At 37.4% G+C, this 20,220-nt stretch overlaps 1 protein-coding gene across 1 annotated transcript in view; it reads left to right on the forward strand.

Annotated features, from left to right (window-relative positions):
- Positions 1-20,220, forward strand: part of SUSD3 (sushi domain containing 3) — a gene marked incomplete at its 5' end in the record, with an annotated part of 33,828 nt that overhangs the window by 2,492 nt on the left and 11,116 nt on the right. Inside the window, 6 exons of the mRNA XM_015817652.1 lie at positions 2,146-2,334; positions 4,869-5,016; positions 8,472-8,587; positions 10,946-11,134; positions 13,678-13,825; positions 16,021-16,188. Of these exons, the coding sequence (XP_015673138.1) occupies positions 2,146-2,334; positions 4,869-5,016; positions 8,472-8,587; positions 10,946-11,134; positions 13,678-13,825; positions 16,021-16,188 (958 nt within the window). The remainder of the gene's footprint in view (positions 1-2,145; positions 2,335-4,868; positions 5,017-8,471; positions 8,588-10,945; positions 11,135-13,677; positions 13,826-16,020; positions 16,189-20,220) is intronic.

Raw genomic sequence — 20,220 nt, forward strand, 5'->3', positions numbered from 1 at the left:
AGGCCTTTTGGATAAAATTGTGGTGGAACTTACAGCAAATTTTTAAAAGAAGAATTACTTTCTCGCCTCAGTTGTTTCTCCTAGGTATTACACAAAATTTGGATGTAAAAGAAACGAATTTGATGTTATATTGCTTAACTGCTGCCCGTTTGCTGATAGCTCAAAACTGGAAGAGTAAAATTTTACCTACAATGGAAGATTGGAGATTGAAAGTTTCGTACCTTGCTGAGATGGCAAAGATTTCGGCTTATTTGAAGAATTATTCAAATGAACAATTTTTATTAATATGGAGAAGATGGATTGTTTATATTCAAAAGAAGCATAGAGTGGTGGAATATAATTTAGGTTTTTAGAAAAAATTTTCTTTTCTTTTATATATTTTACCTACTCATGTAGAATAATATACTTTGTGGAGTTAGAGATACTAATATTTATTTACTTATATTTGAATATTATCCTGGGATTAGGTTTGGGAAGTCCGGGGGGTGGGGTTTTTTTTAATAGCACTGTGCAGTATTTGTGATTTTTCTTTATGATGAAAATAATAAAATTTTATATTGAAAAAAAAAAGTAGGCCCCATTCTTACAGCTTTCAAAAGACCATCAAGACTTTGCTTTTTACCGAGGTACTGAGATAGAGTGAGGATTTCTGGAGTGGGGGATGATTGAGATACTGGGTTTTATTTTGGTTTTATGGTTTTAAGTTTTAAAATAAAGGTATTTTGAGAATTCCCCTTCTTTTCTACTCTTCATCTTATTTAATTATTTAAAACATTTATATGGCAACCCATATTTCAACAAAGTCTGGCCAGTTGCCAGTCAATATGTTAGAAAGATTATCCAAGGTGCCTCTACTTCTGAATTCAACCGGGAAATTCTCATTCTGTATATGGTTGAAAGTTGAATTGCAAAATCTTGAGCATTCTCTTGCAAGAATGTGAGATAAACACAATTGTTCAATAGTCTTAACATTCTTTACCAATGTTATCTTTTTTGGTAAATCATAATATAAATGGATATTTTCTAGTCTGTTGGCTACTGTTTTGTTTTTCATATCTGTGCACAAAACACATATAGCACTTTAACTGCATTATTTCGGAAGACTTAGAGGTTCTGCTGCTATTTCACCAACTCCTACAGCTTTCTGTGCTCAAACATTTTATGTATATACAGGTAGTCTTCGAGTTACAACCATTTGCTTAACGACCGTTCAAAGTTTACAACCGCACGGAAAAAAAGTGACTTATAACCATTTTTCCCACTTATGACTGTTGCAGCATCCCCATGGTTTTGATCAAAATTGGACACTTGGCAACTGGCCAGTATCATGTGATCACCTTTTGCTATCTTCTAACAAACAAAGTCCATCTGGAAGCCATACTCACTTAACAACTGTGTTACTAACTTAACAACTGCAGTGATTCACTTAACAACTGTGGCAATGGTTGTAAAATGGGGCAAAATGCACTTAACAGCTGTCTTGCTTGGCAATGGAAATTTTGGAGTCAATTGTGGTCATAAGTCAAGGAATACCTGTAATTGATTTGGATTGTTGTTGTTTTATGCAGTTCTCACCATCTCATTCTGATTATATTTTCTTTCATCAGTATGGTTTTGATGCCTTTGCCTTTTATTATACTCATCTTGTTTCCTGTGATTTTTTTAAAATAAATCTGCTTATACGTCCCATCTAATTGTTATCCTCCAATTTTTTACTTATTTAGACATACAATAAGTGATTTCTTGTTTCTTCTTGCTTATCTCTAAATCTCAGCATTTTGTTGGGCAAATTTTCTTCTATCTGTGCTGCCTTTTTATTTTCCACCATTCTCCCAACTATTTTCACTATCAGCAAACAGCCATTTTGCCTTCTTTTGCTTTTTGCAATTCTGGATATTTTTTTTGTTTCATCTTTAAGGATGTCTCAAATTTAGAGTACTTTTGACACACAATTTATCATTAAGTCTGTTTAAGTTCCTAGCATAACTCTTTCCCACAGTTCTATACCAGATACTAACTCATTTTATCTCAGTTGTTTTTAATCTCATGATAATATTCAGGTCCATTCATGCTAAATATGTTTCTGCCAAAAAATGCATGGTGATAAAAATAAAACAACTGCTTTTATTCTTCCCTTTTGAATAGGCCAGTGCAGCCAGATATTTCCCCCTCATCTTGGCTCATCACAGATAATCTACGGAAATGGTACCACTCTTGGCTCTGTAATTACATTTCGTTGTTCTGACGAGCATCAGCTGATTGGTCATGGAGTTGTCACATGCATTTGGAAAGAAAATGCTACACAATGGACAGCTGATACTCCTTCATGTATACGTAAGTGTTTTTTCCCCACTCCCCTCTCCTTGCAAAATGATTTGTATAATCTTCAGACTTTCTCTGACATGCAGGTGATCTATACCACTGTAAAAACTAATGATAATGGCTGCAGGGTGGAAGAGCAGATTTCAGACTTTGCAGTTCTATTCATTTTCAGAGATCGCTGACTATTATCAAAGAAAAACCTGATGCTGAATAGAAATGCCACAGGTTTTTTTAAAGATTATATTTAATTAAAAATAATGTTACCCTTTCATTTGTTTCATTTCTGGTTCTGTAAGTCTTGCTTGATACTTAATTAATTAATTAATGCCGTACATCTTGCTATCTGAGACACATATATTTGCTCAAAACATTCCAGCTCAGGTAAATGTTCAGTTTTAAATTCTAAATGTGTTGATGAAGAGAAGTAGAGGGTTTTTTTTTTAAAAAAAAGAAATACAGTTATGCTATTGTTTATAATTGCAAAAAAAAAAAGTGGTTATAGCTTCACGCTAGCAAAGTAAGTCAGACCGCAGCTTTTCTAAAATGTCTGTAAGCCTGTGTTCCTGTAAGTTTCCTGGAAAATGGGTGTCGGCATCATAAAAACCACAAAAATCACACAACAATTCAAAAACTGCTACTACGTTGACTTTGGTGGATTATAGGGCATTCAGTCAGTGGGCTGCACCTAACTCCATGAAAGTCGATGTCTTAATAAGTGTGTTAGTCTTCCGAATGCTACCACAGCCTTTTCTGCTTTTCTGCTTTTCCACTTTTCTGCTTTTCCTTCAACATAACCCAGTTAACCCAGTTAACCCAATTAATCAAGAGCATTACAATAACTTCTTCTTTTTGTGATTTTAATTCAGCTATACTGAAATTTTCTTCTGCCTTTTTACCTGTGGTTTTCACTTCATTTGACTATTCTAAAGAGAAAAAGATGTTAAAAATAAAAAAAATATTAAATATGTTCAGAGTGTTTCCAGGCTATCCTACAGGACAAGAGCCTTCTCAAGGCAGCTTATAGTAATAAAATCAAAATGCTATAAAGAATGTAATAAAAAATATTAATAAAGCCCACAAACATTCTGCCACAGTATTAAAATTGAACTTGTGTGGAGTTGAAACCAGAACAGAACAATAGAATTCCATTTAGGAAAAGTCTTGAGAAAAATAAATGGGAGTTTAGAGCTTTTACAGAAAAGCTGGGAATGAATCAGCCACCAGGGCAGTGCATTCCGTAGGGCAGTGTGTGGTCCTTCTTGCATTAATTGGCATAACTGCTGTCAACGAAAAGAAGATAAGAAGGATTTCCATTCCTCAAAATGGAAGCAGATCAACGGGAATGAAGGTGAACTCGATCTCAATCAGTTTTAAGGCTTTAAATATTAAAACCAGCATTTGAGATTGAGTTCAGGACCTCACTGGTAGTCATACAACTGGCACACTAGAAATGTCGGATGTTCTGACTGCTTTGCTCCCACCAAAGCTATGTTCTATACTAGCTGGAGTTTCAGGACCATCTTCTGAAGCAATCCTCTGAAGAGAAAGCAAAGTATCTGAGATTCCTCCCTCCTTCCAATGCTCACTTAGCAGTGAATGCGAATTAGCAACAAAGTATGGAGAAAAATCAGATGACTAAGTGACTCGAGATATTAGCAATGGGCTCTCTCTGCTGCTACATGGGCCTTAATAATAGGGCTCAGCCATACATATAGGCCTTAGGCCTATAACACCGATTGTGCGTTCCAACCACACTGTATGTATGCCTTTGATTTCTATCCTACCAGTGGCTTACAAATACAATAAATATACAGTGCAAAATAATAAAAACACAACAGTGATCACACACAAAAAAAATAATGCCAATTTCCTAGGCGGTAGCACCCAAAATCTCTCTAGAAGAGCTTCAGTTTTTTCCAGAAAGCAGCCAGACTTGGAGCTGGTCTAAGATGAAATTTTAGTACTGCTACTGAGAAACAGTGCCTTTTAGGATCAGCCTCCTTGACCTCCTTTAAATGGGAAATGAGCTGCTTCTTTTGACACAAACACAATGTTAAGCCCAATTTCAGTATGCAGAGCACCAAAGCTTTGTAGGTAAAAAACCCCAACATTTTAAATTGCAGGCCAAACTAAATACAGTAATGACTGCTGGCGAGCATCCAGGCCACAATATTTGGTACCAACTGAAGTTTCCTGATGATCTTTAAAGGCGGCCCCCATACAACACACACTGCAATAGTTTACATAATGGTGACAAGGGCAACAATCATAGTTACAAGGTCCTCTTATCCCAGGGAAAGCCTGAAGCGATGGTTTGAAGTTACTACTCCCCCTTTTGTTTATGGCTGAGTTGTGTTGGAGTAATTGCTGTGGAGTAATTGCTTGTGAGGATTTCATTGCTCTCTTATAAATAAGAGGCTTTAAAATAGTTTGCTTTGAGATGGTTCCAGATAGAACACTCCTACTTTTGGTGCATTTAATGGCAGGGGTGTGAATGTACAGCAAGGTGCAGATGTCAGCCTCTAACTGTGTTTGTTTTATTCCAGCCATATCCAAATATGAAACCTTTGGGTTTAAAGTTGCTGTGATTTCTTCCATTGTGAGCTGTGCCATTATTCTCCTGATGTCAATGGCTTTTCTAACCTGTTGTCTTATCAAGTGTATTAAGAAAAGTGAAAGAAGACGGGCTCAAAGGTGAGTCATATTTCTGGCTTTAGGCTGTTAATTGAAGTATCAGCCGTAAGATAGAGCTGTTGCTGTACTGTTTTTCTCTTTCTCTGTTAGTAAATGCTCATTTTCTTCTCCTGGCTGCAAATATAAACAGGAAGGTTCTCATCAGTTTGCATGTTCCATATGACAGGATCTGCAATTTTTAAATAGAATAGAACAGAACAGAACAGAACAGAACAGAACAGAACAGAACAGAACAGAACAGAACAGAACAGAATAGAATAGAATAGAATAGAATAGAATAGAATAGAATAGAGCTGTTCCACTAGTTAATTGATCTCACTTTGTCTTGATACTGAGACATTTCTCCCTTTTTTAATTTGTCAGCCACCCATAATTGTTCTGGAGTTGGGCAACCCTAGATGTACCCAATACATTACATTACACACACATACACATGCATACATACATACAGTGTTGTTTTTTCTAAAAAAAAAAAAAAGGTGCCAGAACTCACACATGGCATACAACCTGCCTTTCCTACCCTACAAGGTTCCATCCAAAAAAGGTGCCGGAACTCCGTTCTGGCGTTCTATGAGAAAAAAAGCCCTGCATACATACATGTTCTCCAACTATGATAAGGCCCTATCATCACCTGTATTTACTGACCTCTTGGCAGAAGTACAATTTTTCCAAATTTTGTTAATCTGATTCAAGACTAAACTGTCCCAGAAGAGTTCTGGCCAGTTTAATTTGAGAGACCAAGTTCACAATAACTTTTTGNTTATTCTAATACTGAATTATCTTCTCTCAGCTTCCAAACCTCATGTAAAGTGCTGTTTTAAGCAATAAAGTGCTTCAGACCTCAAAGCCATTGTCTCTGAAGCAGGGCCTCTTTCCTTACATCCCTTGTTATTTAATTACAAATGACTGTGCTTTTTCAAGGGTATTCCCCCGTCACCACTGTGGATTAATCTCCCTAGGGAAACAGCTTGAGCCTATCTTGTTATTTTGGTAGTATCAGATGAGGCTTCTTATTCTCTTAGGCCTCTTACATTTCCCCATTCAGCTGTCCTGTTAGGTTTTTAATCTGATCCCCAAGGTATGTTTCGGCCTGCCCTGGGGACTTGTTTCTGGAGCTGGCTGCTTTCAAATTTAATTGCTGTTTCCACCCATTGTTTAATTATTTTATTTATACTGTATATGTTTAATGTATTTCTAGTGACAAGATGGTTCATACCTTGTAGTCAAAGTGCATAGTGATAATAATAAATACAGTTTCCTTCAATATATGTTGCTTTCTTTCCTTGAGGGAAATAGAGCCATAAGGAGAGGTGGACTTCCTAGAACCTCAAATGGTAGCTTGCTGGCTACAAACCTAATCTTGCCCTGTTCCCTTGAGGATCAAAGAAGTCCTGAAGGTGAGAGATTTCAGCCAGTTCAGCCAGGCTAGAAAGTGGGGAGTCTGTGAGTTCAAGTCCTATCTTGGCCATGAAAGACAGCAAGGTGATTTTGGGCCAGACCAACTCTCTGTCAGACTAACTCACCTCACAGGGTTTTTGTGGAGAAAATAGGAGGAGGAAGGTATATTGGATATATTATCACCTTCAGTTATTTGTAAAAATAATAAAGGTGGGATACAAATAAAAGCAAACAAACCAGCATGGGGAGAATTTTTGACATATTCTTTTTCTGCCCCTACCAAACTAGTTCCCACGCCCTGGGTACCTTTCAGTTTCAGTAATCTCATAACAATTTAGTGTGGCTTGAAACAGGGCTGTTTTGCAGGGGCTGAAAGACAAGATGATCATGTGATCAAAGCCCTGCCATTACTATCATACACACAGATGACACTGAATCTAAATCTCCAAAGTACAAGATTTTTTGTGCAGTATTTAATAAGTGAAAACAAAACACCTTTCCAGTTCCCATCCTAAGAAATGTTTCACACTGCAGCCCCTCAGATGGCAGTTTTGAGGGGTGGGAGAGTCTCACATTAATTTCTCTCCCATTAGAAGGCAAAGCTATGTATGCCAGCCTGAGGTAGCTTTGTGAATGTCAACCCTTAAGCTTGCATGTTGCCTTGAGTGTGGGGAAATGCTTGGCCTGTCTTTAGTCCTGAGATAGAAATCAAGACATTCAATTTTTGTAATAGAATTAGGAGCAGTGATGACATTTGGTCCTGCGTCTCAGGCAGAAAGTGTCTTCAGCCAGCCTTATGTGGATATCTGTGGGTCACATTTAAGGAATTCTTGAGAAATAGAAGTTTCTATCTACATTAAAAACAGATCATAGTGGCGGAAATGTGCTTATTTAATTCAAGTTGTTCCTTGCTTCAGACTGTAGCTCTATGAATGGCTTTTTAAAAAGTGAAACTTGTTTCTTTTATAATGTCTGTTTCGTTTCTTCCTCCTAGGTGGGATAGTAGATAGAACATTGTTTTATGGAGATGGAAGAATCTCCTCCTTAGGAAGCCCGCCTGGGAGCCCTCTGTTCTAGGATTTGGAAGCAGAGGTAGGGAACCAAATCCAGTTGAAAGATGGATTGCTTCACTGGGTCTTGTGGGCTAGATAGGGTCAGTGTTTCAGGCTTCAGAGTGAAACACAGTCTAGCAGATCAGGGGAAACAGGTTTCCCCTGATATGTTAAATTGTTCTCAATACAGGGAGAGGTCAGTCTCTCTCTTTGACTGAGAAAAATAATTCTGAGTTTTTATAGGTTTAAAAGAAACTTTCTTGCAGAACTTCTCAGCATTATTTCTGAATTCTGCTCTTTTTTAACTCCAATGAGCAGATAATAAGATGGATCATATCTGAGGGTTTTATTTTTTGCTGGTATGAGTCTAGGACAATTACTTTCCATCAGAAACTGAGTCCTGCTCAGCTGGGTATTTTAAGCATTTGGATGGGGAAGTTCCAGGAAATGAGGTTGGGAATACTGTGGAAAGACAAAAGACCAAGGGCAAGTATGTATGGATGAAATCTGCTGAGAAAGCTGAAGCTTTGAGAAGGTTGGAGTCAGGTGTGATCTAGTAGCAGTTCTGGTCTTTGATAGCCATGGTACTTTGCAGCTCATCTGCCTGAACAATTTGTAACAGCCTGGCTGTGACAATTCTGTCTACCCTTTCTTTCTCTCCTACCCCCTGCTATTCTTTATTTTGCTTTGTGCAGTCCCGTTGCTGGTACTCTTGATTATTATCATATCTCTGGCTAATAGTCTTTACCCAAGAAGAAACTCATCTACAGCTGAAGAAGGAAACATATAAGCAAATTTGGAAAAACAAACATTTATGTGCACTCTTTAATATTTTCCTCTAATTATTGTATGCTGTGATCTTCATTGATTATAGAACCTGAAGGCATCAAAGTATGCAAGTTTGTCTTCCAGAAATTAGTTGATCGTGTTGTTTATAGTACAGTCGTACAAACTGCCCTTTTCTGTTATGGGAGAGACAATAATTTGGTGGACAACATCCTGCAGACCTCCAATTAAAGTAATTGCTGCCACTTTTGCCAACAGTGCAGTCATTGTTGGGAGCACAGAGCAAGTCATGTCTCTGCGGTCTTTTTTCATACTGGGGTTGAATAACTTTTCTGGTAGGAAACAGGTCACGGGAGGACATTTTTAATTGTATCTTGATTTTAGATGCCCTGTCCTAAAGTCCAGGATGGTGGAGTGCATTCTCTCAACTCTCATCAATTTTATTGATAAGCATTATTTTCAAATTAAAATAAAAAGAAGAATATGATGACTTCTTTAAGCCTCAAAATAAGCCAGGCATAATGGAACTCTTGTTACATCTCCATCTATCAGTGAAATGGGTTTTCTACAGCCATCTTTCGTTTATATGATTCTAGCATTTATATAGCATATTTTAAGCCTGTAAAGTAATCCTTATATATTAGCCAAATAATCTTTACTTCAGCTCTATAATGTAGCTCTAAGAACCAAGAATGACACGTGGAGTTACTTATAGTTCTTTATTGTTGTTTGCCTAGAAACTTGCCAGACTAAAGGAACTATCTGAATAACTATTAGATATTCTCTGTGAATTGCTAGAGAGGGTTTGCCCTCATCCTCTTCCTGCCTACCGACATTCCATTTCCACTTTTTCTTTGCTCCCCCCCCCCCCCAGGAAACAACCCTTTCTTCCTGCAATTTCATACTACATTTCACCCTTTTAATGAGCAGCAGACCACTAGTCTTTCACCTTTGATAGGCAATGGCTTACTTTTTCCTCTCTTCTAACCAATATAGTGTATACGGTAATTAACATATCTGAAATTATTGGTGCTTTTTTCCAGAAACATTATTTCTATTTCTGCAAATTCAGCTTTTCTCACAATATGTTCTGCCTATACTATAAGCTTGCTTCAGTAGGCCCCATTCTTACAGCTTTCAAAAGACCATCAAGACTTTGCTTTTTACCGAGGTACTGGGATAGAGTGAGGATTTCTGGAGTGGGGGATGATTGAGATACTGGGTTTTATTTTGGTTTTATGGTTTTAAGTTTTAAAATAAAGGTATTTTGAGAATTCCCCTTCTTTTCCACTCTTCATCTTATTTAGTTATTTAAAACATTTATATGGCAACCCATATTTCAACAAAGTCTGGCCAGTTGCCAGTCAATATGTTAGGAAAATTATCCAAGGTGTCTCTACTTCTGAATTCAACCGGGAAATTCTCATTCTGTATATGGTTGAAAGTTGAATTGCAAAATCTTGAGCATTCTCTTGCAAGAATGTGAGATAAACACAATTGTTCAATAGTCTTAACATTCTTTACCAATGTTACCTTTTTTGGTAAATCATAATATAAATTGATATTTTCTAGTCTGTTGGCTACTGTTTTGTTTTTCATATCTGTGCACAAAACACTTTAATTGCATTATTTCGGAAGACTTAGAGGTTCTGCTGCTATTTCACCAACTCCTACAGCTTTCTGTGCTCAAACATTTTATGTATATACAGGTAGTCTTCAAGTTACAACCATTTGCTTAACGACCGTTCAAAGTTTACAACCGCACGGAAAAAAAGTGACTTATAACCATTTTTCCCACTTATGACTGTTGCAGGATCCCCATGGTTTTGATCAAAATTGGACACTTGGCAACTGGCCCGTATGGTTGCAGTGTCCCAAGATCATGTGATCACCTTTTGCTATCTTCTAACAAACAAAGTCCATCTGGAAACCATACTCACTTAACAACTGTGTTGCTAACTTAACAACTGCAGTGATTCACTTAACAACTGTGGCAATGGTTGTAAAATGGGGCAAAATGCACTTAACAGCTGTCTTGCTTGGCAATGGAAATTTTGGAGTCAATTGTGGTCATAAGTCAAGGAATACCTGTAATTGATTTGGATTGTTGTTGTTTTATGCAGTTCTCACCATCTCATTCTGATTATATTTTCTTTCATCAGTATGGGTTTGATGCCTTTTATTATACTCATCTTGTTTCCTGTGATTTTTTTAAAATAAATCTTCTTATACCTCCCATCTAATTGTTATCCTCCAATTTTTTACTTATTTAGACATACAATAAGTGATTTCTTGTTTCTTCTTGCTTATCTCTAAATCTCAGCATTTTGTTGGGCAGATTTTCTTCTATCTGTGCTGCCTTTTTATTTTCCACCATTCTCCCAACTATTTTCACTATCAGCAAACAGCCATTTTGCCTTCTTTTGCTTTTTGCAATTCTGGATATTTTTTTTGTTTCATCTTTAAGGATGTCTCAAATTTAGAGTACTTTCGACACACAATTTATCATTAAGTCTGTTTAAGTTCCTAGCATAACTCTTTCTCACAGTTCTATACCAGATACTAACTCATTTTATCTCAGTTGTTTTTAATCTCATGATAATATTCAGGTCCATTCATGCTAAATATGTTTCTGCCAAAAATGCATGGTGATAAAAATAAAACAACTGCTTTTATTCTTCCCTTTTGAATAGGCCAGTGCAGCCAGATATTTCCCCCTCATCTTGGCTCATCACAGATAATCTACGGAAATGGTACCACTCTTGGCTCTGTAATTACATTTCGTTGTTCTGACGAGCATCAACTGATTGGTCATGGAGTTGTCACATGCATTTGGAAAGAAAATGCTACACAGTGGACAGCTGATACTCCTTCATGTATACGTAAGTGTTTTTTCCCCACTCCCCTCTCCTTGCTAAATGATTTGTATAATCTTCAGACTTTCTCTGACATGCAGGTGATCTATACCACTGTAAAAACTAATGATAATGGCTGCAGGGTAGAAGAGCAGATTTCAGACTTTGCAGTTCTATTCATTTTCAGAGATCACTGACTATTATCAAAGAAAGACCTGATGCTGAATAGAAATTCCACAGGTTTTTTAAAGATTATATTTAATTAAAAATAATGTTACCCTTTCATTTGATTCATTTCTGGTTCTGTAAGTCTTGCTTGATACTTAATTAATTAATTAATGCCGTACATCTTGCTATCTGAGACACATACAGTATATTTGCTCAAAACATTCCAGCTTAGGTAAATGTTCAGTTTTAAATTCTAAATGTGTTGATGAAGAGAGGTAGAGGTTTTTTTGTTTTTTTTAAAAAGAAATACAGTTATGCTATTGTTTATAATTGCAAAAAAGAAAAGTGGTTATAGTTTCACGCTAGCAAAGTAAGTCAGACCGCAGCTTTTCTAAAATGTCTGTAAGCCTGTGTTCCTGTAAGTTTCCTGGAAAATGGGTGTCAGCATCATAAAAACCACAAAAATCACACAACAATTCAAAAACTGCTACTACGTTGACTTTGGTGGATTATAGGGCATTCAGTCAGTGGGCTGCACCTAACTCCATGAAAGTCGATGTCTTAATAAGTGTGTTAGTCTTCCGAATGCTACCACAGCTTTTTCTGCTTTTCTGCTTTTCCACTTTTCTGCTTTTCCTTCAACATAACCCAGTTAACCCAGTTAACCCAATTAATCAAGAGCATTACAATAACTTCTTCTTTTTGTGATTTTAATTCAGCTATACTGAAATTTTCTTCTGCCTTTTTACCTGTGGTTTTCACTTCATTTGACTATTCTAAAGAGAAAAAGATGTTAAAAATAAAAAAAATATTAAATATGTTCAGAGTGTTTCCAGGCTATCCTACAGGACAAGAGCCTTCTCAAGGCAGCTTATAGTAATAAAATCAAAATGCTATAAAGAATGTAATAAAAAATATTAATAAAGCCCACAAACATTCTGCCACAGTCTTAAAATTGAACTTGTGTGGAGTTGAAACCAGAACAGAACAATAGAATTCCATTTAGGAAAAGTCTTGAGAAAAATAAATGGGAGTTTAGAGCTTTTACAGAAAAGCTGGGAATGAATCAGCCACCAGGGCAGTGCATTCCGTAGGGCAGTGTGTGGTCCTTCTTGCATTAATTGGCATAACTGCTGTCAACGAAAAGAAGATAAGAAGGATTTCCATTCCTGAAAATGGAAGCAGATCAACGGGAATGAAGGTGAACTTGATCTCAATCAGTTTTAAGGCTTTAAATATTAAAACCAGCATTTGAGATTGAGTTCAGGACCTCACTGGTAGTCATACAACTGGCACACTAGAAATGTTGGATGTTCTGACTGCTTTGCTCCCACCAAAGCTATGGTCTATACTAGCTGGAGTTTCAGGACCATCTTCTGAAGCAATCCTCTGAAGAGAAAGCAAAGTATCTGAGATTCCTCCCTCCTTCCAATACTCACTTAGCAGTGAATGCGAATTAGCAACAAAGTATGGAGAAAAATCAGATGACTAAGTGATTCGAGATATTAGCAATGGGCTCTCTCTACTGCTACATGGGCCTTAATAATAGGGCTCAGCCATACCATATAGGCCTTAGGCCTATAACACCGATTGTGCGTTCCAACCACACTGTATGTATGCCTTTGATTTCTATCCTACCAGTGGCTTACAAATACAATAAATATACAGTGCAAAATAACAAAAACACAACAGTGATCACACAAAAAAAATAATAAATGCCAATTTCCTAGGCGGCAGCACCCAAAATCTCTCTAGAAGAGCTTCAGTTTTTTCCAGAAAGCAGCCAGACTTGGAGCTGGTCTAACATGAAATTTTAGTACTGCTACTGAGAAACAGTGCCTTTTAGGATCAGCCTCCTTGACCTCCTTTAAATGGGAAATGAGCTGCTTCTTTTGACACAAACACAATGTTAAGCCTAATTTCAGTATGCAGAGCACCAAAGCTTTGTAGGTAAAAAAACCCCAACATTTTAAATTGCAGGCCAAACTAAATACAGTAATGACTGCTGGCGAGCATCCAGGCCACAACATTTGGTACCAACTGAAGTTTCCAGATGATCTTTAAAGGCGGCCCCCATACAACACACACTGCAATAGTTTACATAATGGTGACAAGGGCAACAATCATAGTTACAAGATCCTCTTATCCCAGGGAAAGCCTGAAGCGATGGTTTGAAGTTACTACTCCCCCTTTTGTTTATGGCTGAGTTGTGTTGGAGTAATTGCTGTGCCAAGTTCCTCGTGAGGATTTCATTGCTCTCTTATAAATAAGAGGCTTTTAAATAGTTTGCTTTGAGATGGTTCCAGATAGAACACTCCTACTGTTGGTGCATTTAATGGCAGGGGTGTGAATGTACAGCAAGGTGCAGATGTCAGCCTCTAACTGTGTTTGTTTTATTCCAGCCATATCCAAATATGAAACCTTTGGATTTAAAGTTGCTGTGATTTCTTCCATTGTGAGCTGTGCCATTATTCTCCTGATGTCAATGGCTTTTTTAACCTGTTGTCTTATCAAGTGTATTAAGAAAAGTGAAAGAAGACGGGCTCAAAGGTGAGTCATATTTCTGGCTTTAGGCTGTTAATTGAAGTATCAGCCGTAAGATAGAGCTGTTGCTGTACTGTTTTTCTCTTTCTCTATTAGTAAATGCTCATTTTCTTCTCCTGGCTGCAAATATAAACAGGAAGGTTCTCATCAGTTTGCAGGTTCCATATGACAGGATCTGCAATTTTTAAATAGAATAGAATAGAATAGAATAGAATAGAATAGAATAGAATAGAATAGAATAGAATAGAATAGAATAGAACTGTTCCACTAGTTAATTGATCTCACTTTGTCTTGATACTGAGACATTTCTCCCTTTTTTAATTTGTCAGCCACCCATAATTGTTCTGGAGTTGGGCAACCCTAGATGTACCCAATACATTACATTATACACACATACACATGCATACATACATACAGTGGTTTTTTTTCTAAAAAAAAAAAAGGTGCCGGAACTCACACATGGCATACAACCTGCCTTTCCTACCCTACAAGGTTCCATCCAAAAAAGGTGCCGGAACTCCGTCCTGGCGTTCTATGAGAAAAAAAGCCCTGCATACATACATGTTCTCCAACTATGATAAGGCCCTATCATCACCTGTATTTACTGACCTCTTGGCAGAAGTACAATTTTTCCAAATTTTGTTAATCTGATTCAAGACTAAACTGTCCCAGAAGAGTTCTGGCCAGTTTAATTTGAGAGACCAAGTTCACAATAACTTTTTGTTCTATTGCTTGCAGGGGGGAAGCTTTTACGAGTCAATTTTAAGGTTCTGTGAGTTGCTCAGTCAACTCACAGACCCTTCTCAGATTTCTGGCAAGGCATAATTGCCCAGAAGACACAGACTTTTAGCCATGGGGCCCCACGATAATATGTCAAGAGAAATGAAGGGTTATTTAATTGTTAATTTAAGTACATATGCATGCCTCTTGAATCCATTATTTCCCTAAACCCAATCAGTCTCACACTTCACATTCATACACAAATCCCAGTTCTTCAGTTCAACTTCCACAACAGAATAAAGCCACCATACTATTTCATTGCCATTGTCCTTTAATAGTCACCATCTCCATCAACATTCCCTCATTACTGTTATTGCTCCAATTGAAGGTCAAATTTGCACTGGTGCCAGCTGGCCAACTAGCTCCTGTTCTCTATTTAATATTTCCATTTTTTTCTACCATACCCAGGGGTCATTTTCATTTGGTTTTGTTCTGCCCAACTTTCTCTCCAATCTTCCTGATTCACTCTCACCTTTGCTTTGAATTCAATGGCATGTTCCTTCAACATTCATACTGCATATATATTTCAAACCCAAAACTCTTCCACCCAAACAGTCCAGCTGAATGCCATCTTGATATCTTCTCTGTACAATTAGGGAATTTGACTTTTCAGGGTTCTTTCCTATGTGGAGAGAATCCACATATATACAACTCACGCATACTTCCATTATTCAGAATTTCAGATGATTGTATAGAAGTTGGAATCAGGGGCAATGGGCACAACCTTGCATTTGCAATAAAGATGAAAAGGGACCCTTCCACTAAATTGGAGAAAAGGGCAGTATTGTCATCGTGCCTGTCTTAGATTATTTAAGTTATATTGCACAAGGTCAGCATCATATAAAAGAGAGAGAATAAATGGGGGAGGGGTTCATGACAGGAATGTGAATTGCAGAGGCAGTCAGCCATCCCAACCTGGTCAGTTAGAAAAGAAAGACTCTCGAATCCATTGTTAAAGAAAGTACACTTTACTAAAGCCAAGTGGTTACAGAGTAGCAAAGCCGGATCTGAAGTTTCAATCCCAAAGCATCTGGTTAACTCTTCCCTTCTCCCCACCTTTCCTTTGGTTATCTTAAACTATCCAATTACACAAACAAATAATAACAGCCCCTGTCTTGGCGAGCAGGATGATCTCATATTCCATTCCATGACCTTGGAACAGCCAGGGGCTCCCACGGAATGGCATGAAAAGTATTTTCAATTTTCTTCATCCAAACCTCCCCTTTACCTCCCTGCAGGTCCCTCCCCCCCATTGCTTATAGCTGACTAGCATCTGGCAAAGCATGGCTGGTGTAGCAGGAAGACAGTCCTGACAGAGACTTGATGTGTTCTGCTATTTCAGATGTTTGACATTAGTCACATTTGCACAGTACACATCTGCTGTGATCTGCTATGGATGGAAACAGTGCCTCTTTTCACAGGGATGTGCAGTTCTGGTACCAGCTCAGAAGTGAAGAGCTAGAAAACATGCAAGCAGCTTACTTTGGTTTGAAAGGCAGGAATAACAATAACAACAACAAAAATATTAAAACCCAGGCGGAGTCTGATGGTGATAGTAATGTGGCGTATGACAACCATGGCTTCTGCAGGTAAGGAAGAGATCAATTGGTATTGTGCTGCATTTCCTGAACAGTTTTTACAGATGACTGGACAATCTACTTATCACGCACATCTCAGCACTCTGTCATTTTAGTGTACAGGTCCATCTTGCAGAGTGCCTAAAATGACTCTGTCATTCAAAGCTCTGTTGAATGCTCTGTTTTCTACACAAAAACCATATTGTAAAATGAACCTCTAGATCATTCTCAGAGTTGCTCCTTCAGGCCTTCTCTGCATTCCCTCCTCTAATTTAATATGCACAACTGTAGTTATACTGTGCAGTTTTATTTATGATAATGCTACGTAAGCTATAAAAGTTAAACTGCATCTCCAGTCACGCTGCAGATCAAGAATCAAGCTGCACATTATGCTCAGTGCATGGCATGTTAGTTTATCTTCCACATTTAATTCCATCCTTCCAGGACTGGAAGAAATGGAGAACAACCAACATAGAAAATATTCAGCCTCTTTATCTATCTGTGGTAACAGGCAGTTGATGGCTAGTTCTCCTGCAGGGCATGTGATTGTGGACCAAGAAGTTGTTCCATGCACAGCAAAGATGAACCATCACGGCATCAAATAGGAATAGGGACCAAATTCATCAGATTTATTTGGGTGATGGGGGGAAAATAATCCAATTTGACATTATCAGCTTTAGTGTTTTTCACTAACACTCCCAGGAATGTGAATCAGTTCTCATCATTCTGTAATAGTACAGAAAACCTATATCTCTCTTATCTTTAATTATACTTTTAAAATGATAAAATGCTGCAAGTTATGCATTAAATGTAAATGTAATGTTTAGCTCTAAACTAAGACATCTGATTATTTATCTTTGAAAGCCATTGTAGGCTGTTCGTAGGGTATTTGTTATTCAGCTAAATAAAAATTCTCACAATTGGTAAAATGATTCCATTTATATTTTTTATTTAAAAAATCCTAAATATAAATTAAGGAATTGCTTCACTGCTACAATTGCGCTGGGAAACTAAAACCTATTTTATTTATTCTCTAAATAAAGGGAATAATCTTGGTTAAATAGCAATTTAATCAATATTATCCCCTTTATTTAGAGAATCCAAATCTAATGTAGGGGCAGTTTCCCCCCCACTCATATAGGAATGAAAATGTAACAGGACACAATTTGCAAGAATTTAGTCTGCAACTACTGTATTTTATGCCACTTTGTCTCTTTGGAAGAGAAATCTGTTTAAAACCGCAGAATGCTGAGTTGCATTAGCTGCTCCATCTTGTTTCTGATAATGGGAAAAATTCTTACTGCACCATCTTCAACCCTTAATTTGTGAAAGTATCAGTGCAAGTTTTCGCTGCTAGTGATAGAAAGAAAGCTAAGCGTAAAATGGCTGCTGCGCCTTGCAGTAACTCGCAAAGGTCAGAGCAGATAATATAATAATCTTCTGCTCCTGCTGTATGGCTATCCGAGTGTCCCTAAGAAGCCACTCCTATGCACCCCATTAGTTAGTACTGCCTTGTACTAGATCAGCTGGAGGACTTCCAGCGTTCAATTATTCCTGCTGCAGTTTCCAGTCTACCCACCACTGGGCCAGAAATTGCCCTTGTAGAAGGACAAAGGAATCTCCTTATGGCCTCATTAATACCACTTTAGATCCATAAGAAACTGTTTTATACCATATCAAGCTCTTTGTCCATCTAACCCAGCCTTGTCTCTGCTGACCAGCCAACACCGGTCTTTCTTATGCCTATCAATTCAGGCTGCCAGGGATTGGATTTATGACCTTCCCAAGAGGCAAAGAAACTATTGTTCTACACTTACCTTTATTACCCGGGTTATAATGTACATTTCTATGCACATTTTAGTAATAATAGATATCTTTATTATTCTCCATTTTTGCCTGGTAGTGATACCTTGCAAAATTATTGTTACTATAGCTCAAGGCAGTCCTTCAGCTATCTTTTCAGAATTCCTAGAAGGACTGAGATATTGATATTTTTTAATCTTCTAAATACAGGCTGTCCTTGGCTTGCGACCACAACAGAGATCAGAATTTTGATCATAAGTGATAATGGTTGTTAAGTGGGTCACCATGTAAGCTGACTCGATTTTATGACTGTTTTTAATGATAGCCATTAAGTGACTCACAAGTCATTAAGCAAACCATGTCATTAAGCGAATCCAGAATAATATCCAGTGGGTGAGGTTTTTTTGCCACTTTCTGCTGGAAAATGGTAGAAAAGTCACAAATCACAATCACATGACCGCAAGACACTGCAACCAGTCCTAAGAGATTAAGGGCAAGCTGGGTGAGTGAGCTGTCTATCACTTTGCTTGGCGTATGATTGCTACTTTCTACAAAAAAATGTCTGGCATACGATAGCAACAGTGACAAAATGTATCACATCAAAGGAGCAGCATATGTCCATCCTGTGTGCTAGTTACTTCCTGCTTACTTTAATCCCAAAGTTTTAGGGATGGTGTGATGGTCCCAGGACCATGGGGCCTAATTTTTGAGCCAGTTTGAGCCATGCCATTTAATCAATTAAAAAGGATTGTGTGTTTGTGTGTGTGTGTTTCAGTAGAATCCCCAAGCTGTGATGGCCCTGAGAAGTTGACTAAACTCAAGAGAATGAGGAAAAAAGTGGTGCTAAGATAGAGCCCTTCACTTTAACTTTAGGGTTAGTCTGATTTGTTTTATTAATCAGTCTCATGAGCTGCCCTAAGGATGCCTTTGTCCCATAAACCAAAACAAACAACACCCAATTTCTTTTTTTACTACATCTATTTCAGTAACACTGAAGATCTGAATTTGGCACTCTCTCTATATCAAATGATATATTGCAATTGGTCCACTGGATTATGTGGAAAATGAACCTTGAAGCTGACAAATGAGGTGCCAGTTTTGTGTGTCACTTAAGGGATATTGTATAATGAATTAGATAAGAGTCAAATGATTCCCAACTCATAAATTGCTGTTAACAGCATGGCAGTAAAGAGGAATGATTGGAGTAAGAGCAATCTCAAAAAGGCCCATCATGGGTAATGTAAGAAATGCAATTGGAAGACAATAAATTAGATGTCATTTTTGCATTTCCTAGATTCTTGTCCTCACATAACAACTGCTATTTTTTTTAAAACACAGTTATGCCTCTCTAAGCTAAGACAATATGCCAAATAGCCTAATGCTCTGGAAACCTGTGCCAAGCTTGTGTCCACCAAGGGCAATTCCTTCCTTTATTATCCTGAAAAGAAAGAAGCTGTCAAATTTAAACATTAGCCACTCCTCACATTTATCCTAGTTTACTTTAACAAATAGATGAAAGTTTCTTTTCCACTTCTTGGATGATGCTGTTTTTACAGCATCCTACAAAGCAGTGGCTTTTTTTTTTCAACATGGGGACAAATGCATCAGTAGCTTAAATGCTTTGCAATTGAAATCCTGTCTGCTCAGAGCAGAAATATGTTTTTCAAGTCCATAAACACTTATTACATGGATTATTTCTTCTATATGCTCCTCCTTCTTTAAGCATTGCTGCAAGAAATGATTTTTTTTTCTCAAATACCTGCCCTCCTTTTTAATACTATGTAATTTGGCCACCTTTAGATATCAACATGTTAAGGAATCCTTAGATTTTGGTGAAGATGTTTAATGAATAGGGGTGCCCTGGAGGCCAGGAACAAACAGAAGTGTTCAGAAGTCCAAGAATGAAATTATAATGAATAATGAAGCAATGTACTTTATTGAAAAACAAAGGAGGCTAATCACTTAACATTCATTCATTCCAATCAGCAGTGTAAAAGCTAACACAGAGATCTGAAGTAGTTAATAATAGGCTATGAAGAATGCAGTACAGGTGAAACTCGAAAAATTAGAATATCGTGCAAAAGTTCATTTATTTCAGTAATGCAACTTAAAAGGTGAACCTAATATATGAGATAGACTCATTACATGCAAAGCAAGATAGTTCAAGCCGTGATGTGTCATAACTGTGATGATTATGGCTTACAGCTCATGAAAACCCCAAATCCACAATCTCAGAAAATT

The sequence above is a fragment of the Protobothrops mucrosquamatus genome, unplaced genomic scaffold, assembly GCF_001527695.2.
Source record: "Protobothrops mucrosquamatus isolate PMUCROS unplaced genomic scaffold, P.Mucros_1.0 scaffold617, whole genome shotgun sequence".
In the NCBI taxonomy this organism is placed as follows: domain Eukaryota; kingdom Metazoa; phylum Chordata; class Lepidosauria; order Squamata; family Viperidae; genus Protobothrops; species Protobothrops mucrosquamatus.